Source organism: Scleropages formosus, chromosome 7 (assembly GCF_900964775.1).
Source record: "Scleropages formosus chromosome 7, fSclFor1.1, whole genome shotgun sequence".
Lineage (NCBI taxonomy): Eukaryota > Metazoa > Chordata > Actinopteri > Osteoglossiformes > Osteoglossidae > Scleropages > Scleropages formosus.
Window position 1 is genome coordinate 10,953,651 of NC_041812.1, and position 18,766 is coordinate 10,972,416.

Below are 18,766 nucleotides of genomic sequence, written 5' to 3' on the forward strand. Positions count from 1 at the left end.
GTCGCTTTGAAGAAAGCTGTGAGCTGTGAATAAATGTATGTCCCTTTGGGGAAAAGGATTAGCTAAATTATTATAAATATGTGTGTAAAATGAATTAAAAGGAAAAACATAACATGCCAAAAATAAATGAAATATTGCTCCCTATTAGTCATCCATTCTTGCTGGTGTATCTGTTGAATGTATATATAAAGTTTGCAGTCAAAAGTTCTCGATCCAAATATCACACCCAAGAACACAAGAGTACTTACCAACTCACTGGAAAATTGTCCAGATGTTTCACCACAGCGCCACGTGGTGTATGAAGGTGTGACATCACTTCAGATTAAACAGTACATACTGTTGAAAAAATGTATCACGTAAAAGCTGTGAGACTGGGTATAAAATAAATAAATAAATAAATGTAAATGTATTGTAAACACTGCAACCCTAGAGAGTGCCGAAACAGCATTTTCAGCTTGCAATGTTAGATACAGAGAATTTTTTACTCTTACAAGTTGAACTGTGATTTTGTTGTGTTCAGACTCATTCCAAGTGGGACCCAACTGAGAAAAACGGCACTGTAACAACAATCATTAACTGTTCGTATGTAGCACAGTGCTTAAAAATATTACAAATGTTTCTGCAGTGCTTTTGGAAAAGGGGCCCCGAGAGCTATCCAGACAGAGACCATACTCGCTGTACGCACAGTGGGCAAAAGAGTACAAGTAAACAGTTTTGCTTGTACATCCAAAGCCATTTTTTTCCATTAAGGCACAATTAGCAAAGTGTTAATAATAGACATCCCTCAATTTATCTTTTAGTTTCTATAAGAACCTCAGCTATAAGCATTTAAAAAAATCCCCAAACTTATTTTAATATTTTTATTATCTTGGATAACATTAAAATTCCTCATCTTGTTACTATCACCAGCACCTGGCAACACAAGACACAAGCTGTAAATGCTATGGATGTTGAGTAGAATTAAGGTGGTCCCATAGTGCTATGCTCCTCACTGCCACCTGTTGGCTTGATGGGAAGACAAATCACCTTTGCTCCAGAAAGAACAAGAAATTCCAGAAGACAGATCAATTAAGAAAATGTAATTAAAAACAAGTAAATAAACTGGAAAATGTTTGTATATTAGAATATTCGCAATTCAGTAGTTTGTAAATCGAGGAAATCAGTGTATGTCAGATTGCAGCAAATGGTTATAGGTTTACTCGTCATGAAGGTAAACATAGGTTGCGTTCGATCCAGAAAAAGCTAAAAATTGTTCAAATAAGTGAGTGAAGAATATGGAATCAAAAATAAACAGGAAAATGCTTGTGCCTTTTAAAATCCGCAACTGTCTTTTGCAACCCACGGAGTCAGTTTACTGTGGAATGATATGAATTTCATTTGCAATTGTTACCTACTAAATCCAGCGTGCTTTCCTTTGTACAGTGTTTCTTTCGTTGGGTCTGTAAAGCCCGCATGCACTTGCGATGCATGCCAAGGGTTTGTCAAGCCACCGAAAATGGTTTATCTTGATATTCAGAACAAGATGATGCAACCCAGACATACTCATATGATCTTAAAGCACCAACACAGCACCCAGAGATACATCACAGACAGACACGTTCACGACATTTCAGCAGAAGCATCCGCAGTGGTCTGTTGCAGGTGTCTACAGGTCCTGTCCGAGCCGCTCGATCTCCTCGATGAGGAAGTTGATATCTTCGAAGGTGGCCGCAGGGTTTGAAATGACCATGCGGAAGAAGTTGACCTTGTTACCTTGCGGCTGGTAGCTCACCATGGTTGTACCGTATTCCATCATCCTTGCTTTGATTATGGGGGCGACCTGAGAGGGAGAAAGTAGAGAGAGAAGGTCAGGATGAGGACATTTCAGCATCGACCCAACAAGAGGCATCAGCTCACTGGTGTCTTCTATAAGAAGAATGTGACCACTTGGTGCCAGGTGTTGGCATGAGGAGGGGCCACTGCTGTTGGCAAGCTGCCCCAAGCGGTCCGATCGAAACCTGCTTTCACTTCTTGCCCTTCATCTCATACACATTACACCTGCATCTTCATCTCCTTTCGGCACCCAGTGGGAGGCTGGAAGCTAAAAAATCTTTATTAATAGAAAGTGAATGGGATACCTGGACTAGTCAATGGCGTGAGGGGATGGGTGGAGTGATGGGTGGAGTTACCAGGTTACCTTGTGCAGCCGCCTCCTCCGCTCCTCTCCATCCTCCATGCAGCGGATGGCGGGAGGCAGGTACCAGAAGCACACGTTGGTGTGTTGGGGCTGGAGAGGAAGCAGAAGGACAGCGGTGGGAGAAGGAAACAGTCTGCATCTCTCACCATGCAACACACACACACACACACACTAGCCCTGAAGAGAAAGTCTGCTGAGTAATTCACCTTTCCATTGAAGACCATCTCATAGCCCTCCCGGTCCTTTATCTTGTCATACAGGTACTCTGAGAGCTCCAGGCATTTGTCAATTTGAGCCTCGAACCCAACGGTTCCCTGAGAGAGAGGAGGAAACACCTGTGTCCTCAAGACGACTGCGACACTGTGGCAGTAAAAACACTTGAGGCCAAAGCAACCTCTTGCCAACTGAACCGTTTCGACTGCGAATACCAAGTCTGCAAATGAAAGGCGGCTTAGAGATTTTGTCGGTGATCTGTTTTAAACGTGTGCAACGTGTACTGTGTGCATGGAATAATTCCTAATAAATGCATGCAAGTCATAAAGTGAAAGCCAATGAGTTTGTTTCCTTTGATGGAAGTTTCCGGAATGTAGTTGAACCTTGGCTCTCCACATGAGCCACAGTTTGAAGATGTCGACATGCGGCTGCCGCACTGGATGGCCTTGTCACCCGTGTCGTAAGACACATCATACTGCTTGTCCTCCTGGAAACAGGTAGCTCGCCTGCATCTGGTTGCACTTCTGCATCAGGCCCTGCGACAGCACAACAAGAGACATACATAACACTTCCTGGGGAATTTCATATTTACAAAAGTACTTTTTCAAAAAAAAAACCCTCTCTTTTGCTGTGTTTCATGGGAATGAACTGTGATGTACATATGAACCTGGGGGCCCTCTTTTTTTACCCTAGAGGAGAGTATTTAGACTGAATTGCTCCAGTAAGTCTCATTATCAATAATTGCTTGTCTAGTGCAGGGTTGTGGAGGTCTGGAAGCTATCCGGAAGTATAGGACATGAGGCAGGGTAGAGCCTGGACTCCAACACAGGGCACACACACACACACATACACAAACACACAAGGGGTAATTTACAGTCCAATCCATCTGAAACAAATGCCTTTGGACTGTGGGCGGAAACCAGAGCACTTGGAGGAAATCCATGCAATGACGTGGAGAACCTGTAAACTCCGCACAGACAGTGCTTCATTCTTACTGCTGTCCTTCTTACCTCCTCTCTGACCAAGAGCGCAGAGCACTGCAGGGGAACAGACATCATTTTATGGGGGTTCCAGGTCATTGATTTGCCCTGAAACATTAAAACTGTTTAAACAACATTTCAACTAAGACAACATGACATGAGGTAACAATCTCAAAATGTCAGGACAGTTGAGGTCCAGCATCATTGGGTCAATGTTTTGTCCCCCTCCCTCCCTCCCCCAGTAAATAAATAAATACAAACAAAAAGGACAGTAACCTCTCGACTCCATTGAGCTTCCATCTGTGTTTCCTGGACATGAGCAGGCTTCCACCCCACGCGCCCTGACGAGACAAATACACACAATATTGCAATGTGTAGATATCTCATAGCCTTTGGCTCCATTACAGAACCATCTCTGTTTCCTTTTTCCTGATTAGTTTTTGCGTGTATTTTTGAGGATTCGTTTCAAAATTAGATGTCCCTTGTAAGGCTGACAGATTTACGATCCATATTTCCAGCTAAAGATTTAGTTATGGAGGGACAGGGCAAGGGGGGTGTGGCCTTGGTGGGAGGTAAACAGGGGAGAACACTGACATCCACATGCATCCAACACCGTGCTTCCTGCAGATGTCGCGGTGGGCGATGAGGGGGTCGAAGGCGCCGTTACACCGTTTGTCCCGGCGTGAGCGCTCACGAAGAACGGCACCAGACCCTGCAGAGAGAGCAAGGAGGAGTGTTACACACGAATCAAAGAGCTGGAAAAAATCCTCAAATGTGCTGACAGATGCACAGAACAAAGATGATTGTTGTTCAGACAATATTATTTTCTATACAAGCGAATGGTTGTGAAAGGTGGATGGTGAAGAAGTAGGACAGGAGAAAACTGGATTCCTTTGAACTTTGGTGCTGGAGGAGAACTTCTAAGGACACCATTGACAGGCAAGAAAACAAACAGATGGAGGCTGGATCAGATCAAACAGAAGAATAGAACATGAGGACGAGCAAAAAGCAGGTGGATGGACGCAGTCACAGTGACATTGAACACATCCCTTTGAGACACAATTGGAAGACAGAACTTTCTGGAATGACCCTATAAACAGTATGTGGTCAACAAGTATCAACAGTATTTAAAATATTGCTTATGACACGATGGCAGATGATTCCATTGCCAGGTGAAACCTGTGAACAGACAGTGAGACAGCACAGTATCCCAGCACTGGCAGCATCATTGACGTGTGTCACCACACGACACAGCTTTCAGATCAGCTCAATAAGCTGTCCTCGGATGACCTCTCACGGTGTCCACCAAGGCAGCAGAACAAAGACAGGTGTCTGCTGACATTACCCTCTGCTTGGCATCAACGATTCTCCTCTCCAGATCTGATGGTATCATCTTCCCCCTGGAGGAGGAAAGCAGGTTTAACATCTTTCATAGACCTTTGTCTTCCATTGTGGCCAGCGCTGTTTCCTACTCGCCTCTCATCCACTTTGACACAGATGACACTTTCTGTGCCAATCCAAGGGCTGCTGCTCCCTTCTTGATGGAGAAGTGACTCTGAAAAAAGAGGAGCGTTGAAGGGTGTGAGAAACCCGGACACAAGTTTACAGTGATCTTCCCATACGCTGGATCCTTAACTTACAAACACAATCGGACTAGAAGACTGTAACTCTAAAGTCGCTTTGACCACCAAGTCCCAGTCAATCAGTGTTTGATATAGAAATGTTCCTTAGCTTATTCATTGATTAGGTTCTCTAAAAATCTTCAATATAACTATATTCACTAAAAGTACCTTGTATGCCTTTAGTATTTTTAGTATATTAGTATTAGTATCTTCCTCAGAGTTACTACAGCAGGAGGTGGGATTCAAACGTAGATCCTCCAAGCCACAAGGCAGAAGATCTAACCACAACTTCCCCTGCGCCCCCGTATTTGCACATAACTGTAATGGTATGAATGGAATCGAAACCAACAAGCTGGAGAAAACAGCAGCAGCGGTTCCAGAATGCAACTGCAGGAGGCCGAACATGAGTTCCTATTGGTCATGTGGGAGGCTGCAGCAGCCAGGAGGCACCTACGTGTTTCAGAAGTAAAAGCCGCCAATCTGGGAAGAGAGGCCATCCCTCTCTCCTTCACCTCGGGAACATTTGAATCGCGCCAACAGCATCGCATACATGTTTGAGATGGCGCCACCTAGAGAACAAAAGGGGAGCAACACAACAGTAAAACTGAACAAGTTCAAGTTAAGTTTCAAGTTTATTGTCATAGATACAAGTACCATGTACATGTATTATGAAAATCTTCCTGAATGCTTCTCCACAGACTATGGGCAAGGACAATAGAAATACTGCACAGACAAAACAGTGTCAATGACAGTAAATAATAATAGCAGCAATGACAGCAAAACAATAAATAAGGGTGACAGCGTGGTAACAATAATGGTAGCAGTCAGAGAATCAGAATAAGAGAATGAGAATAAGAATGCTTAAAGTGACAGTGTAATTTACCAATGTGCTTGGGTGGAGCAAACCAACTCTAGTTACTACAGGTGGCACATTGGTTAGAGTTGTATAGCCTTACAGCAGTGGGGTAAAAGCTGTTCCTGTACCTAGCTGTGCGGGTTCGAATAGACCTGAGCGCTTTGCAGATGGCAGGAAGAGAAAGTGCCCGTGCGGGGTGAATATGGTCTCTCATGATGCGCATCGTCTTTCTGATCAGTGTGTGGTGTAGGTGTCCTGGACTGCTGGTAGCTGTGTGCCCATGACTTCCTGAGCCGTTTTGACCACCCTCTGTAGGGCTTTCTTGTCCTGTACGGAGCAGCTGCCACCCCAGGAAGTAATGCACCCTGTGAGGACAGACTCCACACCACACCTGTAGAAAGTGGCGAGGACTGTAGTGGACATCCTGGCTTTCTTCAGACGCCTGAGAAAGTGGAGGCGTTCATGGGCCTTTTTGATGGTCGATGCTGTATGGTCAGTCCATGTGAGTTTGGCAGTGAGAGTGATCCTGAGGAATTTGAAGCTGTTGACCCTCACTACAATGTCCCCCCCTATGCAGATGGGTGCCTGAACCATATCCTGTTTCCTGAAGTCAATTAGGAAACTTCTCACCAAAGGCAGGTTTAAATATGTATTGATTCATTTATCTGATGCTTTCATCCAAAGAAACGTTCAACGTTAAATTTGTTACAGTGATTTACCCTTTTATACAGCAGGGTGTGTTTTTTACTGGAGCAACCTGGGGTGAGTAGTACTTTGCTCAAGGCTACTACAGCAGTTGGTAGGATTCAAACCTGCAAGCTTTGGATCCAAAAGCACCAGCTCTAACCTCTATGATACCAGATTCCCCCTCAAAAAGTGTGCGATAGCTGTGGCTGTAACAACTACATTGATTTATTGGCATTGGAGATGCAACCCAATAACTATCCAGAATTATCAAAAGAACAGATTAGAGGATAACAGATCATTGGATGTGCTATGAAGTGTGTACCTATGTGTATGTGTGTGTATGGTTTAACTATCATGAATGTAAAGGTGTTTTATGTCAGAGTGAGTACAGACCACAGTGATACCCAGTAGAAAGCAAAAAAAAAAATTAGTACGCCTGAACAGAAACAGTAGGGCCCTGCCCCCATATCAACACACATAGTAACAGCAAATGGTCACACACCAGGGGAAAATATCCCATCCCCGTGGCCATCCTGCCAGCCGATAATCTCCCTCATTTTCTTCAGTGTGACGTACTCCAGCAGTACAAATACGGGGGCCACTTCGTACGTGAACCTGGGATCCGAAATAAACGTCACATCACTGTATGTCAGCAGCAAGACACATACACATGTCTGTGAAAAGCGTCCAAGAAACAAGTGTCCCCTAACATCCATCCATCCATCCATCCATCCATCCATCCATCCATCCATCCATAACAGTTTGCCAAATGTAGGATTGTGGAGGTCCAGAGTCTATGCCAGAAGCAAAGGGCATGAGGCACAGTGCAGTCCATCACATGGTCCTTAACAAAGACCTTTAAATAAAAGGATCTTCTCCCCTACAATGTGTCTCTTGTTTTACCAAGTCGTAAAGAATATGCAAATGAACCAGGCTCTCATACTCATGACCCTAGTCTGTCAAACTCACATATTTGTGTTAGCAGTGGATGTTAACCAGTCTGCAGCCAAACCAACCATATCCAATCCAGTGGAGAGTTGGTTGAAATATCTGGGATGAGCTGCAATCATATAAATCATAACAAGTGTAAATAAAGTGTAATTAAAGTACTCCAAGCGATGCACATGCAGAGTTCTGGATTTGCTCTAACAGTTAAATAACTTTGGCATAAAATTATCTTAATGTGCTACAAAGTCACACCTCGCCTGTCGTGCTCATGGAACGGACCTCACCTGTCTTGACTGCGTACTCCAAGGTGGCTCGACAGTTGACCAGGACGTCATCCAACGTCTCCGGCTCATCCGACAGCTCCCAGTTGTTCATCTGAAGAAGCTCGTTTGGATACTGGAAGTCAATCACCTTGGTGGAGCGATCGAAGGACTTCACAATGTACCCCAGCATGATGTCAACCACATCCTGGAGAAAGGTCATGGTGGCCAGGTCGCCATCCGTCATAGGCAGTAAGTCTGCAAATCCAATCATCACACAATGTCCCTGACTTCAAAAAGACCTTAATTTTAATGTGACCTTGAGGAAGATGAACATAACAAACACACATGTCAGAGTTTAATAGTTGAGACACCCATGTAAAGAAGTAAAGATCTAAGATCAGAGTAGAACATCTTTCTTCTGCTGGAACCTTCAAACATAACTGACATGTATTTATCCAGCTGATACTGTTTCTACAAAGCAACTTACAATGTTAAGTTACTTACCCATTTATACGGCTGGGTAATTTTTTTTTACAGGTGCAATTTATGATAAGTATGCTGCTCAAGGGTACTACAGGCAGAGGTGGGAATCAGTCCTGCAACCTTTCGCTCCAAAAGCACTATTTCTAACCACTACACTACCAGCTACACCTGGTATAATGTGTAATATGTTAAACTTCTTTAAAAATGTTCATTTCGGTGCGTAAATAACAGTTCATAGGTGACTGTGAAAAGATATGTACAGTAACTACTGTATCTATAGAGATGCTATTAACTGCATGTATCGTGGTCAGTTTACCATATCGTTACCGCTGTATTGCAGGGTGAGACAGGGGGCACCGTACCTGTTGAATACAGGAAGGAGAAGTCCAGGTGAGCCGTGGAACAGCCTCCACTCGGGTCACCTGCACTCTTCCCCCTCCTTTGGGCAGAGATCTTGTCTTCTTCATCCCCGGTACTGAGCAGAGCTGCACCATTCATTCACACACACACACACACACACACACACACACACAAACAGTGTGTTACACTGTACCTGTCACACCTGCACACCCTGTGTGTTCATGCACAGCACGTCCGCCAGATCTCTATTTCATGCAGACACACCATACAGCTTGGACCCGATGTCTCCGGTGAACCTCTGCGCAGCCTGGTACCAAGCTCTCGCTGGACACAATGAAAGATAAACATTTCTATTTGAATATACATATGCATGCATTATTATGTATTTGTATGCAACATTATATTTACTGTATATAATATATCCCGTAGACGGTTATTGAAATGTTCATTTTTAGTATAAATTAACCTTGAACATCAAGATCTGTCCTTCACAGTGGCAAATATACAAAAAATCTTACCTGCAAGATTATGTGCATATTGTACTAGAGCAATAAACGTGGTTTGACACGTTACACAGAGCAATACATGTATGTTTTAATAGCCTAGGTAACAAAATGCTGTCCAGAAGAATAATGCATAATGTGCCAACAAACGTGAGCCACAGGATTATTTTCTATACTTATATATTCTGTGTATTACACTGTGGCCGCAAATCAAATAATGTTTGCCGGGCGAGGGAATAAATGAAAATGTGTATTATATTTATATAGATAAATTATGGTAATATCGTGTGTGTGCGTCCTTTCCACATCCTGATCCTGCCATCAGTACCTGGTCCTCCACCCACCTGCACCGCTGCGCTCCGTTCCCTCACCTTCCCCATCCTCCCCTCTGGGGAACCGGGAGGCTCGAGACGCCATCGCGTGCCGTCTCTCGCGCACCGGGAGCACGAGCCGCCGTCGGAGGTGGAGAAGCGCGCGCCCTTCGTGCTGCTTGAGCGCGCCCTCGCGTTGGAGGGCGGGGGCCGTGCTCATCGCGCACGCACGTACGTCTGGCGCGGTGATCGCTAACGGAGGGGCAGATATATATATATATTAGCCTACAGGGGGGCAGGGGGGCGCGGTGGCGCAGTGGGTTGGACCAGGTCCTGCTCTCCGGTGGGTCTTGGGTTCGAGTTCCGCTTGGGGTGCCTTGCGACGGACTGGCGTCCCGTCCTGGGTGTGTCCCCTCCCCCTCTGGCCTTGCGCCCTGTGTTGCCGGGTAGGCTCCGCATCACCGTGACCCTGCTCAGGACAAGCGGTTATTGAAATTAGACGGCTGGATCGGTGGATGTTGGATAAATTCCTGGTTAGCCACAGATATCAATGTTTATTCTAAGGGATGTGACTGTAATGCCGGATATATCTTTTTTACATATTCTTAGTGAAAGTTAGGAATGCAGTATAATAGGAAGCACCGTTATGATTATTCTGGATGAAAAATGGGTTTTGCTGTGACTCGCGCCCGACGCTGTTAATAACTGTTGTCTCGTGGCTGCTGTTTATTGCCAAGACTCAATGGAACCCGGGTTCTTCCAGTTTCCGGTCCAGAAGGAGTTACCTGCTTTTGTCTGCTGCGCACTTTACCACAGTAACAGCTCACGTCAGCCAGAGTCCGAACGCAATATTAGTGCGTTACAATGAATGAATCAGTCGCGGTCACGATCAGGGTGATCGGAGAGTGTGACCATGTTTTGCCCGCTTTCAGGTCCCTGCACTGGCAGCCAGTAAAGTTTAGGACAGAATTTAATATCGTTCTCATGATATTTTCCAAGGACCCTAATTACTGATGTGGAGGCCCCACCAACCGGGAGGGAAGACTGGTAGCGTAGTGGTTCCAGCTGCTGCCTTGGGCCCGAAAATATCGTCGGTTTGAGTCCAACCTCCACCTGTATCATTCATTGAACGAAGTACTTATCTCAATTGCTCGAGTAAAATTGCCCCGCTGTCTAAATAAGTGCAGCTTAACATTATATGTTGTTTTGGAGGAAAACGAATAAATATCAATGTAAAAGGAGCGAGTAGCTGCGGCTATATGGGAACCGCTCCTCTGATCAACGATACGCAGTGAGTTGCCTCTGTGTGGAGAGGAAGGTGGTAACCATGGTAACGGGAAGAAGCTCCCTAGTGCTCATCGGGAACAGTGACTGGTACTGAAACTTGTCTTTGCGAGAAGAGAGAGCGTATGTGGCGGTGCACAGTCCAGGGTGGAAACAATAAGGAACGAAATAATGCAAGTCACACACATCAAAAATAGCAAAGTGACCTAGAGCCAAGCGCTTCTGGTTTCTCATACAACTGCAGATATTTGTCGGAAGTGAAAACCACCCAGTGCATTTACCCGGGGCTTCTTTTCTCTTCACAATATTAATGTTACAGGAAATATTGCTTCAAGTATACAGTTAAAACTATAAATACGGGACTAGAGTCTGGCTGCGCTAATATCTGTCAATAAGCTATTTGCATAATAATAATTAATAATAAACTTGTAAAGCCTAATAAGTTTTAATTTGCATTTGCAAGATAAATTCTTTATCAGTCAGACTCAACAGCGCAAACAGTATACGCTTAATACCCGACCGAGGACATGTTGTCACCATGCCAACCGTTGCAATGTCCACGAGCGCCCCCTGTTGATCAATCTATAAATGCGCAATTGGCTTTGCTAGTTTGTGAGTGTTTCTATGGATGGAAGATCACAACAAACACAAACAAGCACAGAAGTGAGTTATGCACTTTTTACTCTGTCCATTATGTGTACATCTTTGGATACATCTTTGGGTTTGGATACGTCCACTAACAATGTGTGTTAACACCAAGTCTATTAACTGCTCTCCATCAGGCTCATATATGTGTTAAATTCAGTTCACCGTAATCTCTTAACATCATAAGAACAAAGTTATAAATGAATACAATCATTTTATTTCAGACATTACTTAGCTGTTAATTCTGTGCCTTAGTTTTGTTCATGGAACTCCAGTACTGGTTCCCCGTTCCCCTATTCCATGGCACGAAGTGCACAACTGCCATCACTTTAAACACATAATTCGGCATTTAGTATGTTTAAAAATTTCTGTTATTAAATTTTGCTATGTTAAATATAAATAAGTTAAAAGGTATGTAAAGGATTTGTCAAGGCAGTTTTATGGTTTCTTCTGAAAAGGGTGATGATATGCGAGACATCAGACGCTGTTTTGCAATACCGGTAAAATCTGAGCCATTTGCACTCGGTTTTAGCTGCTAAATCACTGGAATGTTGAAAGTTTGGTAGCCCACAGTTAATCTGACAGTATCTGGAAAAGGTGCTTAGAAGAAGTGTCTTCAGTATTATAGTTGTGTCTTGTGTTGCAAAGGTGTAGAACTGCAGGCCGAAGCACGTAACAGAAGGAACCTCTAGACGGCAGTGGCTGGACAATCAAAGCCATCTGACAAGAACATGACTACATTTCTGCTGCTTTTTTAAGTGTTTGGACAACCAGACAAGGGCAATTGTGGGGGATCTTTCGTGAAACAGTCAGATGATCTTCAATCTTGCAGCTCTACGGCTGCTTGGTGGAGCACCTTCGGAGAGCTGCGTGACAGGTTGAGTTACTCCACTCCACAGGTGATCAGTGCAGGATTGCCAGGAGGAGATTCTTGAAGTCACCGCTGCACTCAGAAGCCAGGGCTTCCTTCAAGGGCACATCGTATTTCTCCAGGTACATGTCCTTGATGGTCTCCAGGTCGATCTGACAAAACAGTTATTACAAACCTGTATTTACATTTTTGCATTAGCAAACATTTTTCTCCAAAGTTTAAAGAAAAGTACATTAATGACTCATTGGACTCATTTATGCAGCTGTCAGTAGGTCAGGAAAGATGCGGTTCTTAAAGACTTGGGATTGAGACCCTTTTTGAATTCTTGGAGGGATTCAGCAGCTCTGAGGGACAGAGAGAGCTCATTCCACCACATCACTGACAAAGCCCTTTCTCTGGTTCAAATACAGATACCCAAAGTGTGAAGAGAATATCAGACGAGACTGTATCACGTGTGTCGTCATGATATCTTCGGGAGCTTGGTGTAACCGAGAAGTCATTTTCAAATTTTTTGACAGCCACATTCCGAGTTTATCGTACCTCGGAGCGGCCGACAATGATGCGGATGAGTGTGTCCTCGTCGGTGCCAACCCCCTTCGTGGCCGCATGCAGACGGCGGGCAAAGAACAGCTGTGGATTCTTGGCACATCTCACTGTTGATAAGTGGAAACAGGTGGAAACAGTGCTGACTCCCACATTAAAACCAACAAGTGAGATCTGTACACTAAATTGCTTACAGTGATTTACCCATTTCTACAGGCGGGTAATTTCTACTGCATTAGTAAGTACCTTTATCAAGGGCGTTACAGCAGGAGGTGTGATCTAAACATGGTTCCTTCACCTGGAAGGGGAAAACTCTAACCACTGTGTTCCCTACTGGTCCGATGCATCTCAAGGGGTCATAATGGCAGAGTGATTCTTACCGAGGGTGACGTAACAGTCCTTCAGAGTCCCTGTAGCTTCGCTGTCGATGGTGTCCAGGATTTCTGTTCCCGAGAGCTGTGTGGTGGAGGCGGCCAAGACAAGACAGAGAATGGAGGTCAATTAAAGCACCACGGTGGACTAAACCCTCCCAGTTGTCTGACCCTCTGTGACGGGACCAACCGATTCATATGCCTTGAAGGTGGCCTGCAGCTGAAGGTAGTTCCTCTGTGCCAGGATGTAGCTGAAGGTGGACTCATCTGTTCCAAAACGACCTTCTCCAGCCTCAAGTAAAGAATGACCAACATGTGTAAGAATAAAGAGCACACAACCAGCAGAGAGTGAAATTAACAAAGGCGTACATAACGTGGTCACCACGTACCGCAAAACCATTTATATTTTAATCTGAAATATTTGGTTCAGAGGAGGTGCGGTGGTGCAGTGGGTTGGACCACAGTCCTGCTCTCCGGTGGGTCTGGGGTTTGAGTCCCGCTTGGGGTGCCTTGCGACGGACTGGCATCCCGTCCTGGGTGTGTCCCCTCCCCCTCTGGCCTTACCCCCTGTGTTACCGGGTAGGCTCCGGTTCCCGCGACCCCGTATGGGACAAGCGGTTCTGAAAATGTGTGTATTTGGTTCAGGTATTAAATATTGCACTATTTTCAGGTATTAAATATTGCACTATTTCTTGGTATATCTTGCATCAAAATCAGTGTCTTTTCAATGTGTGAAATGCATTTATTCATTCATTCATTCATTCATTATGGATAACTGCCTATCTAATGCAGGGTCACAATGGTGCAGAGCTTATCGCAGAAGCACAGGCCATAAGGCAAGGGTACACCTTGGACGGGACATCAGTGCATTACAGTTATATATAATTAACTATGATGACACTTACTCCTTAGTTTATAAAAACAAGTGGGACCAGAAGTTTGTTCATAATTTGTTTTATTCATATGCCCAAAAGTCCAAAGTCACATTTACTGCTAGGCCAATAAAAAGTCTATAGAAGCTTAATACAAATTTCCCTTGACCATTTTGTGGGTTAGTTCTGTATAAAATCAAAGATATAGCTGTAATAAATATAAAATTATTTGTAAGACTGATTTGAACTGACTCTCGGGAACAGCAGATGTAAACCTTAAACACCGTGGAAGTGAGTTGAATTAAGGCGGCTCCACACTCAGGATATTTGGGAGTTCTTTACTGCCATCTATCAACTCGGCAGGTAAACACAGGTAGATCTTCCACTTTATATCACAGCACTCAGTGGAGTTGAGAGACGGGTTTGAGAACAGCCCAAGCTTTAAATGTACCCTCACCTCGAACAGCGCAGCTGCATCCTGCTCTGCGAGTCCCTCGTCCACCTCGTAGGACTCATCCCTGTTTGCCTGTGTGCAGATGTCAAGCATGTATTTTTTCTAAGGTGTTAGGCACAAAAAAGCCCCCCCACGCACCACTCGCTCCCAAGTGGAGACAGAGAAACAAGATTTAGCACGACTGCGATCAGCTAGCACTGACCTGCAGAAGAGCGATGAGCAAGTTCCGCACATCCCCACTGGTGTCCCCCTCAATGTCTGCCTCTAGGTCCCTCTCGTACACTGCGAGACCACACAGGGCAAGCTGCACAAATCCGTCTCGACTGATACATGCGTTAAACATTCAAATGTACTCGAGGATTTCATGAAACAAGAATACACTGTCCAGGATCCAAACCAACTGTAGTAAAAAAATACACCAAAGTTGCACCCCTTAGTGTAAAAAAATCTGACACATGAAGTCCAGTAACTTTGATATCAAGAGAAAAGCTTACCCTGGAAGTATGCTTCTTTACATCTTAAAATTTCCTGTTGGCATATAACAGAACATAATGAACATAATCCAGGTCTGTGGTGCTTACTATATCAGCCATAATCAATAATAATAATAATAATAATAATAATAATTTCTCAACAACTCAGAAGTGAGCTCATTTTTGTGTTTACTCTTACCAATAGCTGACATGGAATTAAAGAGTTAATTAAAGGCTGGACCTGATTGGTGCTGGTGCACAGGATCTCAACAAGAACATCCTCATCAGTTCCCGCTCCTTCCATGGCCTTCCTCAGCTCCTTGGCGGCGTACACATGTGGCGGGTCCAGAGTGGCAATGATGGCTTTCTCAAAACTTCCGGAAAGCTCTTTCCTAAGCACCTCCTCCAGCTCCTGCCGCGTTAAACGAATCGAGTGCAGGGATCGCATGACCGCTGTAGGGCGGAGCTTTTATCTCTCATTTATTGAGACATTCATGCCTATGTTCAGCTCAAGAATGATTCATGCATGAGCCATATTACATACATATACATGCAAAAACGACACACTTTTCACTACATATTGGTTTGCCGGTTGGATCACTGGATGAGTTCGATGCCCGAAAACATCGAAACGCCGAACCACGAGGCGAAGATCGCGAAATGACATACATCATCATACTTCTCGAAATATGCCTGTTTGATTTCCATCCTCTGGGCAGCACAGCGATTCGCCAGGATGTCAATTATGGCTTCTTCGTCAGTGCCTGAAGATAGAAAGAAAAGATGCTTTAAAGCGAGCGGTCAGAAACACTTCATCAACTGGAAGGACAGCGAGGAAACAACTCAACGAGATGTAGAGCACAAATGAAACGAATGGAGCGCTCGCAGTCAGAGACTCAGTAGCTGCAGACACAGCAAGTCCTGCTGCTTTACACACACTCTGGTTATATATGTATATGAAAAATGTATGCAATGTGGATATTTTTGTATGCATTGTCACGACTCTGTCTGCGTGGGCAGCTGCGCACACTCACCGAGGCCTTTGCAGCTTTTGCGAATGGCCTTGATGTCGGCCACCACGTCGAAATCAGGGTGCGGAATAATGGTTGGCTAGAAGGTCAGGATGGAAGGGGGGGGCGGGGGGGGGGGGTATAGTCATTATCATAATTTTTATAATATCATTTCAGGTTTAATCTCTCAACTGAAGCAAGGGACTAGACATTGTTTCCTTAAGTACGTAAATGTGGAGGCACCAGAAGTAGGAATCGACCACCATACTGCAACAACAATAAAAATAACAATAATCATTATTAATATCATTATCATCATTCTCTTCATCTTCATTATCACTAGGAAGGCGAGCCCACTAATCTCACTTCTTAAAAACCATGTTTCATCTCTATCTATGTGCTGCCAAAGAGAAATAATGTGCCTGTATCTTTCTAAAATATGAATTCTATATTAACTGGTCTCCTGGTCGATGGCACGAGGACACCCCGGGAGCGCGGGTCCTGCTCACGTGACACAGTATTTCAAGGACGGAAGTGTGCCTGTTTTTTTTTTTTTTCCGCCGCAGAGCTGCGGGCACGCGCGCCGGAGCCCATGCTGACTCACGCGCTGAGCGTGCACGCGCCGCCCCCCCCCCCCCCCCACTCACTGCTGGGTTGGACAAGGGGGGGTCTTTGATGGCGCGGAGCTCGCGGCATTCCGGCGTGTTCCGCCCCCAGCCGTCTGTTAAAAACTCTCCATGGAGCAAAGCAAACTTCACCGATCACTAAGATCACTATAGACTACACACACACACACACACACATTGTCAGAACCCTGACCCACTATAGACTATTGTATTGGAAATATTGCCAATTTCTGGTCTCGTGCCCGAAAAATGTCTTTGTCAGAGACATCATAATCATTCATATTTTCAGCGAGTTACAGCAAACTTCGGAAACACTGTTTTACTGTGTTGTGTCAGTGCTGACAATGTTTCGTCGCCCTTTGATAGTCATGATAGTGGAGGACTACAGTAATTATTATTATAGTTACTACAATAGTATCATCGCAGTATTACGGTAAAGTCACATTATTATTACAAAATAATTACTGTATCGTTACAGTATACGTCATAAAATGTCTACAGTATTCTTACCACTGTGTTCTTATTACAGTATGAATATGGCAGCAGTAGTACTACATCCTCACATGACTGTTTTAAATGTACGTATAATACAGTATTAGTAGTAATATTAAAGTATTAAGAGCATATTACTGTATCACGACAGCGTTTTCATAGTATTTCTGCGGTATTGTTGCGGTATTACCACAGTTCTGAAGGAGCCAGAACTGCGCAGTTTTCCGAAGCGCCTCATGACGTCATTGTGCTGTAGCGCGTCGAAAAGTGAGACTCATCCAGCGCCGAATCCACGAATGGGACAGACAGGGATGCGACCCGACACCCACCTGGACGTTGCCCATGTCAGCGGCTGCGGTGGCTTCTGCTCGGACAGCGCTCAGTGCTCAGTGTACCGCCTTCAGTGTTCAGTGGTGCTGAGGAGAGCCGGGACACACGACCCCACCCTGTGGCACCACCGCTCCCCCCCCCCCCCCCGCCCTGCGCGGCTGAACCCTCCCCCACTCTGCAGAAGGGAGGGGGGGAGACTTACATAATAATTACAATATTTCATTATAGTACTGCAGACAGGCATTTTCAGTTCTATGTACATAAATATGTACTGTACATACCTATAAATGTATAAACATAAAAAAGTGCAGTCCTACAGTGCCCTGCACCATGGTTCAATACACTCACACAAAGCGTCATCATCATGTGTCCCAGGGGCTCAAGTGAACAAGCAGCTCAGGCCCTTCCGGAATAATAAAGGAAGAAAAGATACAGCACTTTTAGAAGCTCAGCTTCCCCGCTGGTTCAGGGGGAATCCGGGCTTTTATCAGAGTTAACCATGTTCATCACAGCCTTCCACCAGCGCTTCATAATTAACACTGCAATAAACACACAATCATATTTATTATAGTATGAACCTGAATACAGCTACTGTAAAATTTAACTCTGTCATTACTAGTCATTGATTTAAAGTGCACTGAATCTTCAGTATCTGGCTCAGATACTACATGTTGCATTAAATGTTGGGCTGTTATGTCTCCTGTCAAATCCAGGTGATATGAATCCAGTGATACAGATCTAGAAACTGGAAATAAAGCTGGAATTGGTCATTTATTGCAATGGACATTGTAATATATTAAATTGCGCATTATAACTATCCCTTCCTTCCCTGAGCAATACCTTGAAAGGACTCCAGGTCTGACATCAAAGTGCCCACTAATCCACAAAAAGAATATTGAAAACACTTTATCTTTTTTTTTTTTTTTTTTTTTTTTTTGCTGGAGAGAAATTAATCAATATTGAAAGCAGACACATTTTTAATGAACATTGATTGACTTCTTTGACTGTAAAGCCAACAAGAGCCTAAAATCTTGAATCAATAGGATACCTAACAACTTATCACAAACACAATAAAATATGAGAAGTGGGGGAAAAAATCCTACCTGTAAACATCCAGAAGATTTTGCTCATGCCTTTCCTGTGTCACTCCTCCTTGTCCACTGGGGGCAGCAGAGAGCAAAAGCAGAGAGTATCTATCTATCTGTCCGTCCGTCCGTCCGTCTGTCTTTCGAATACATTTGTAACTTTAACTTCAATCAGGATGCACGTTCAACCCTTAGATTTTAAGACCCCTTGTAAGAAAGGTGGGAGGGCAGTTAAACTGATATGGACAACAATTTTAAAGAACCAAATGTCATAGTAAGTAAGCTATTATTACATCACAGATAATCAA

General features: G+C 44.3%; 1 protein-coding gene and 1 pseudogene across 1 annotated transcript; both read right to left on the bottom strand.

Annotated features, from left to right (window-relative positions):
- Window positions 1-1,645: 1,645 nt before the first annotated feature.
- On the bottom strand, window positions 1,646-9,600 carry LOC114910958 (glutamate decarboxylase 2-like; annotated as a pseudogene).
- A 1,750-nt stretch (window positions 9,601-11,350) lies between these two features.
- On the bottom strand, window positions 11,351-17,500 carry LOC108937514 (annexin A13-like). The gene is made up of 11 exons (XM_018757513.2): window positions 17,373-17,500; window positions 15,950-16,025; window positions 15,585-15,679; window positions 15,157-15,327; window positions 14,937-14,970; window positions 14,645-14,724; window positions 14,446-14,514; window positions 13,307-13,408; window positions 13,126-13,201; window positions 12,743-12,855; window positions 11,351-12,354 (listed from the first exon to the last, which is right to left on the bottom strand). The coding sequence occupies exons 1-11, from the start codon at window positions 17,385-17,387 to the stop codon at window positions 12,235-12,237; spliced, it is 951 nt and encodes a 316-aa protein (XP_018613029.1). The 5' UTR covers window positions 17,388-17,500; the 3' UTR covers window positions 11,351-12,234.
- Between the last annotated feature and the right edge of the window lie 1,266 nt (window positions 17,501-18,766).

Excerpts from the sequence above, each read along its gene's own strand:
- LOC108937514 (XM_018757513.2), bottom strand. Across the intron at positions 14,725-14,936 it reads TAAAGAAGCATACTTCCAGG|TGTACGAGAGGGACCTAGAG; the intron begins GTAAGCTTTTCT and ends GTGGTCTCGCAG. Across the intron at positions 13,202-13,306 it reads CCTTCAAGGCATATGAATCG|CTCTCGGGAACAGAAATCCT; the intron begins GTTGGTCCCGTC and ends TCCACCACACAG.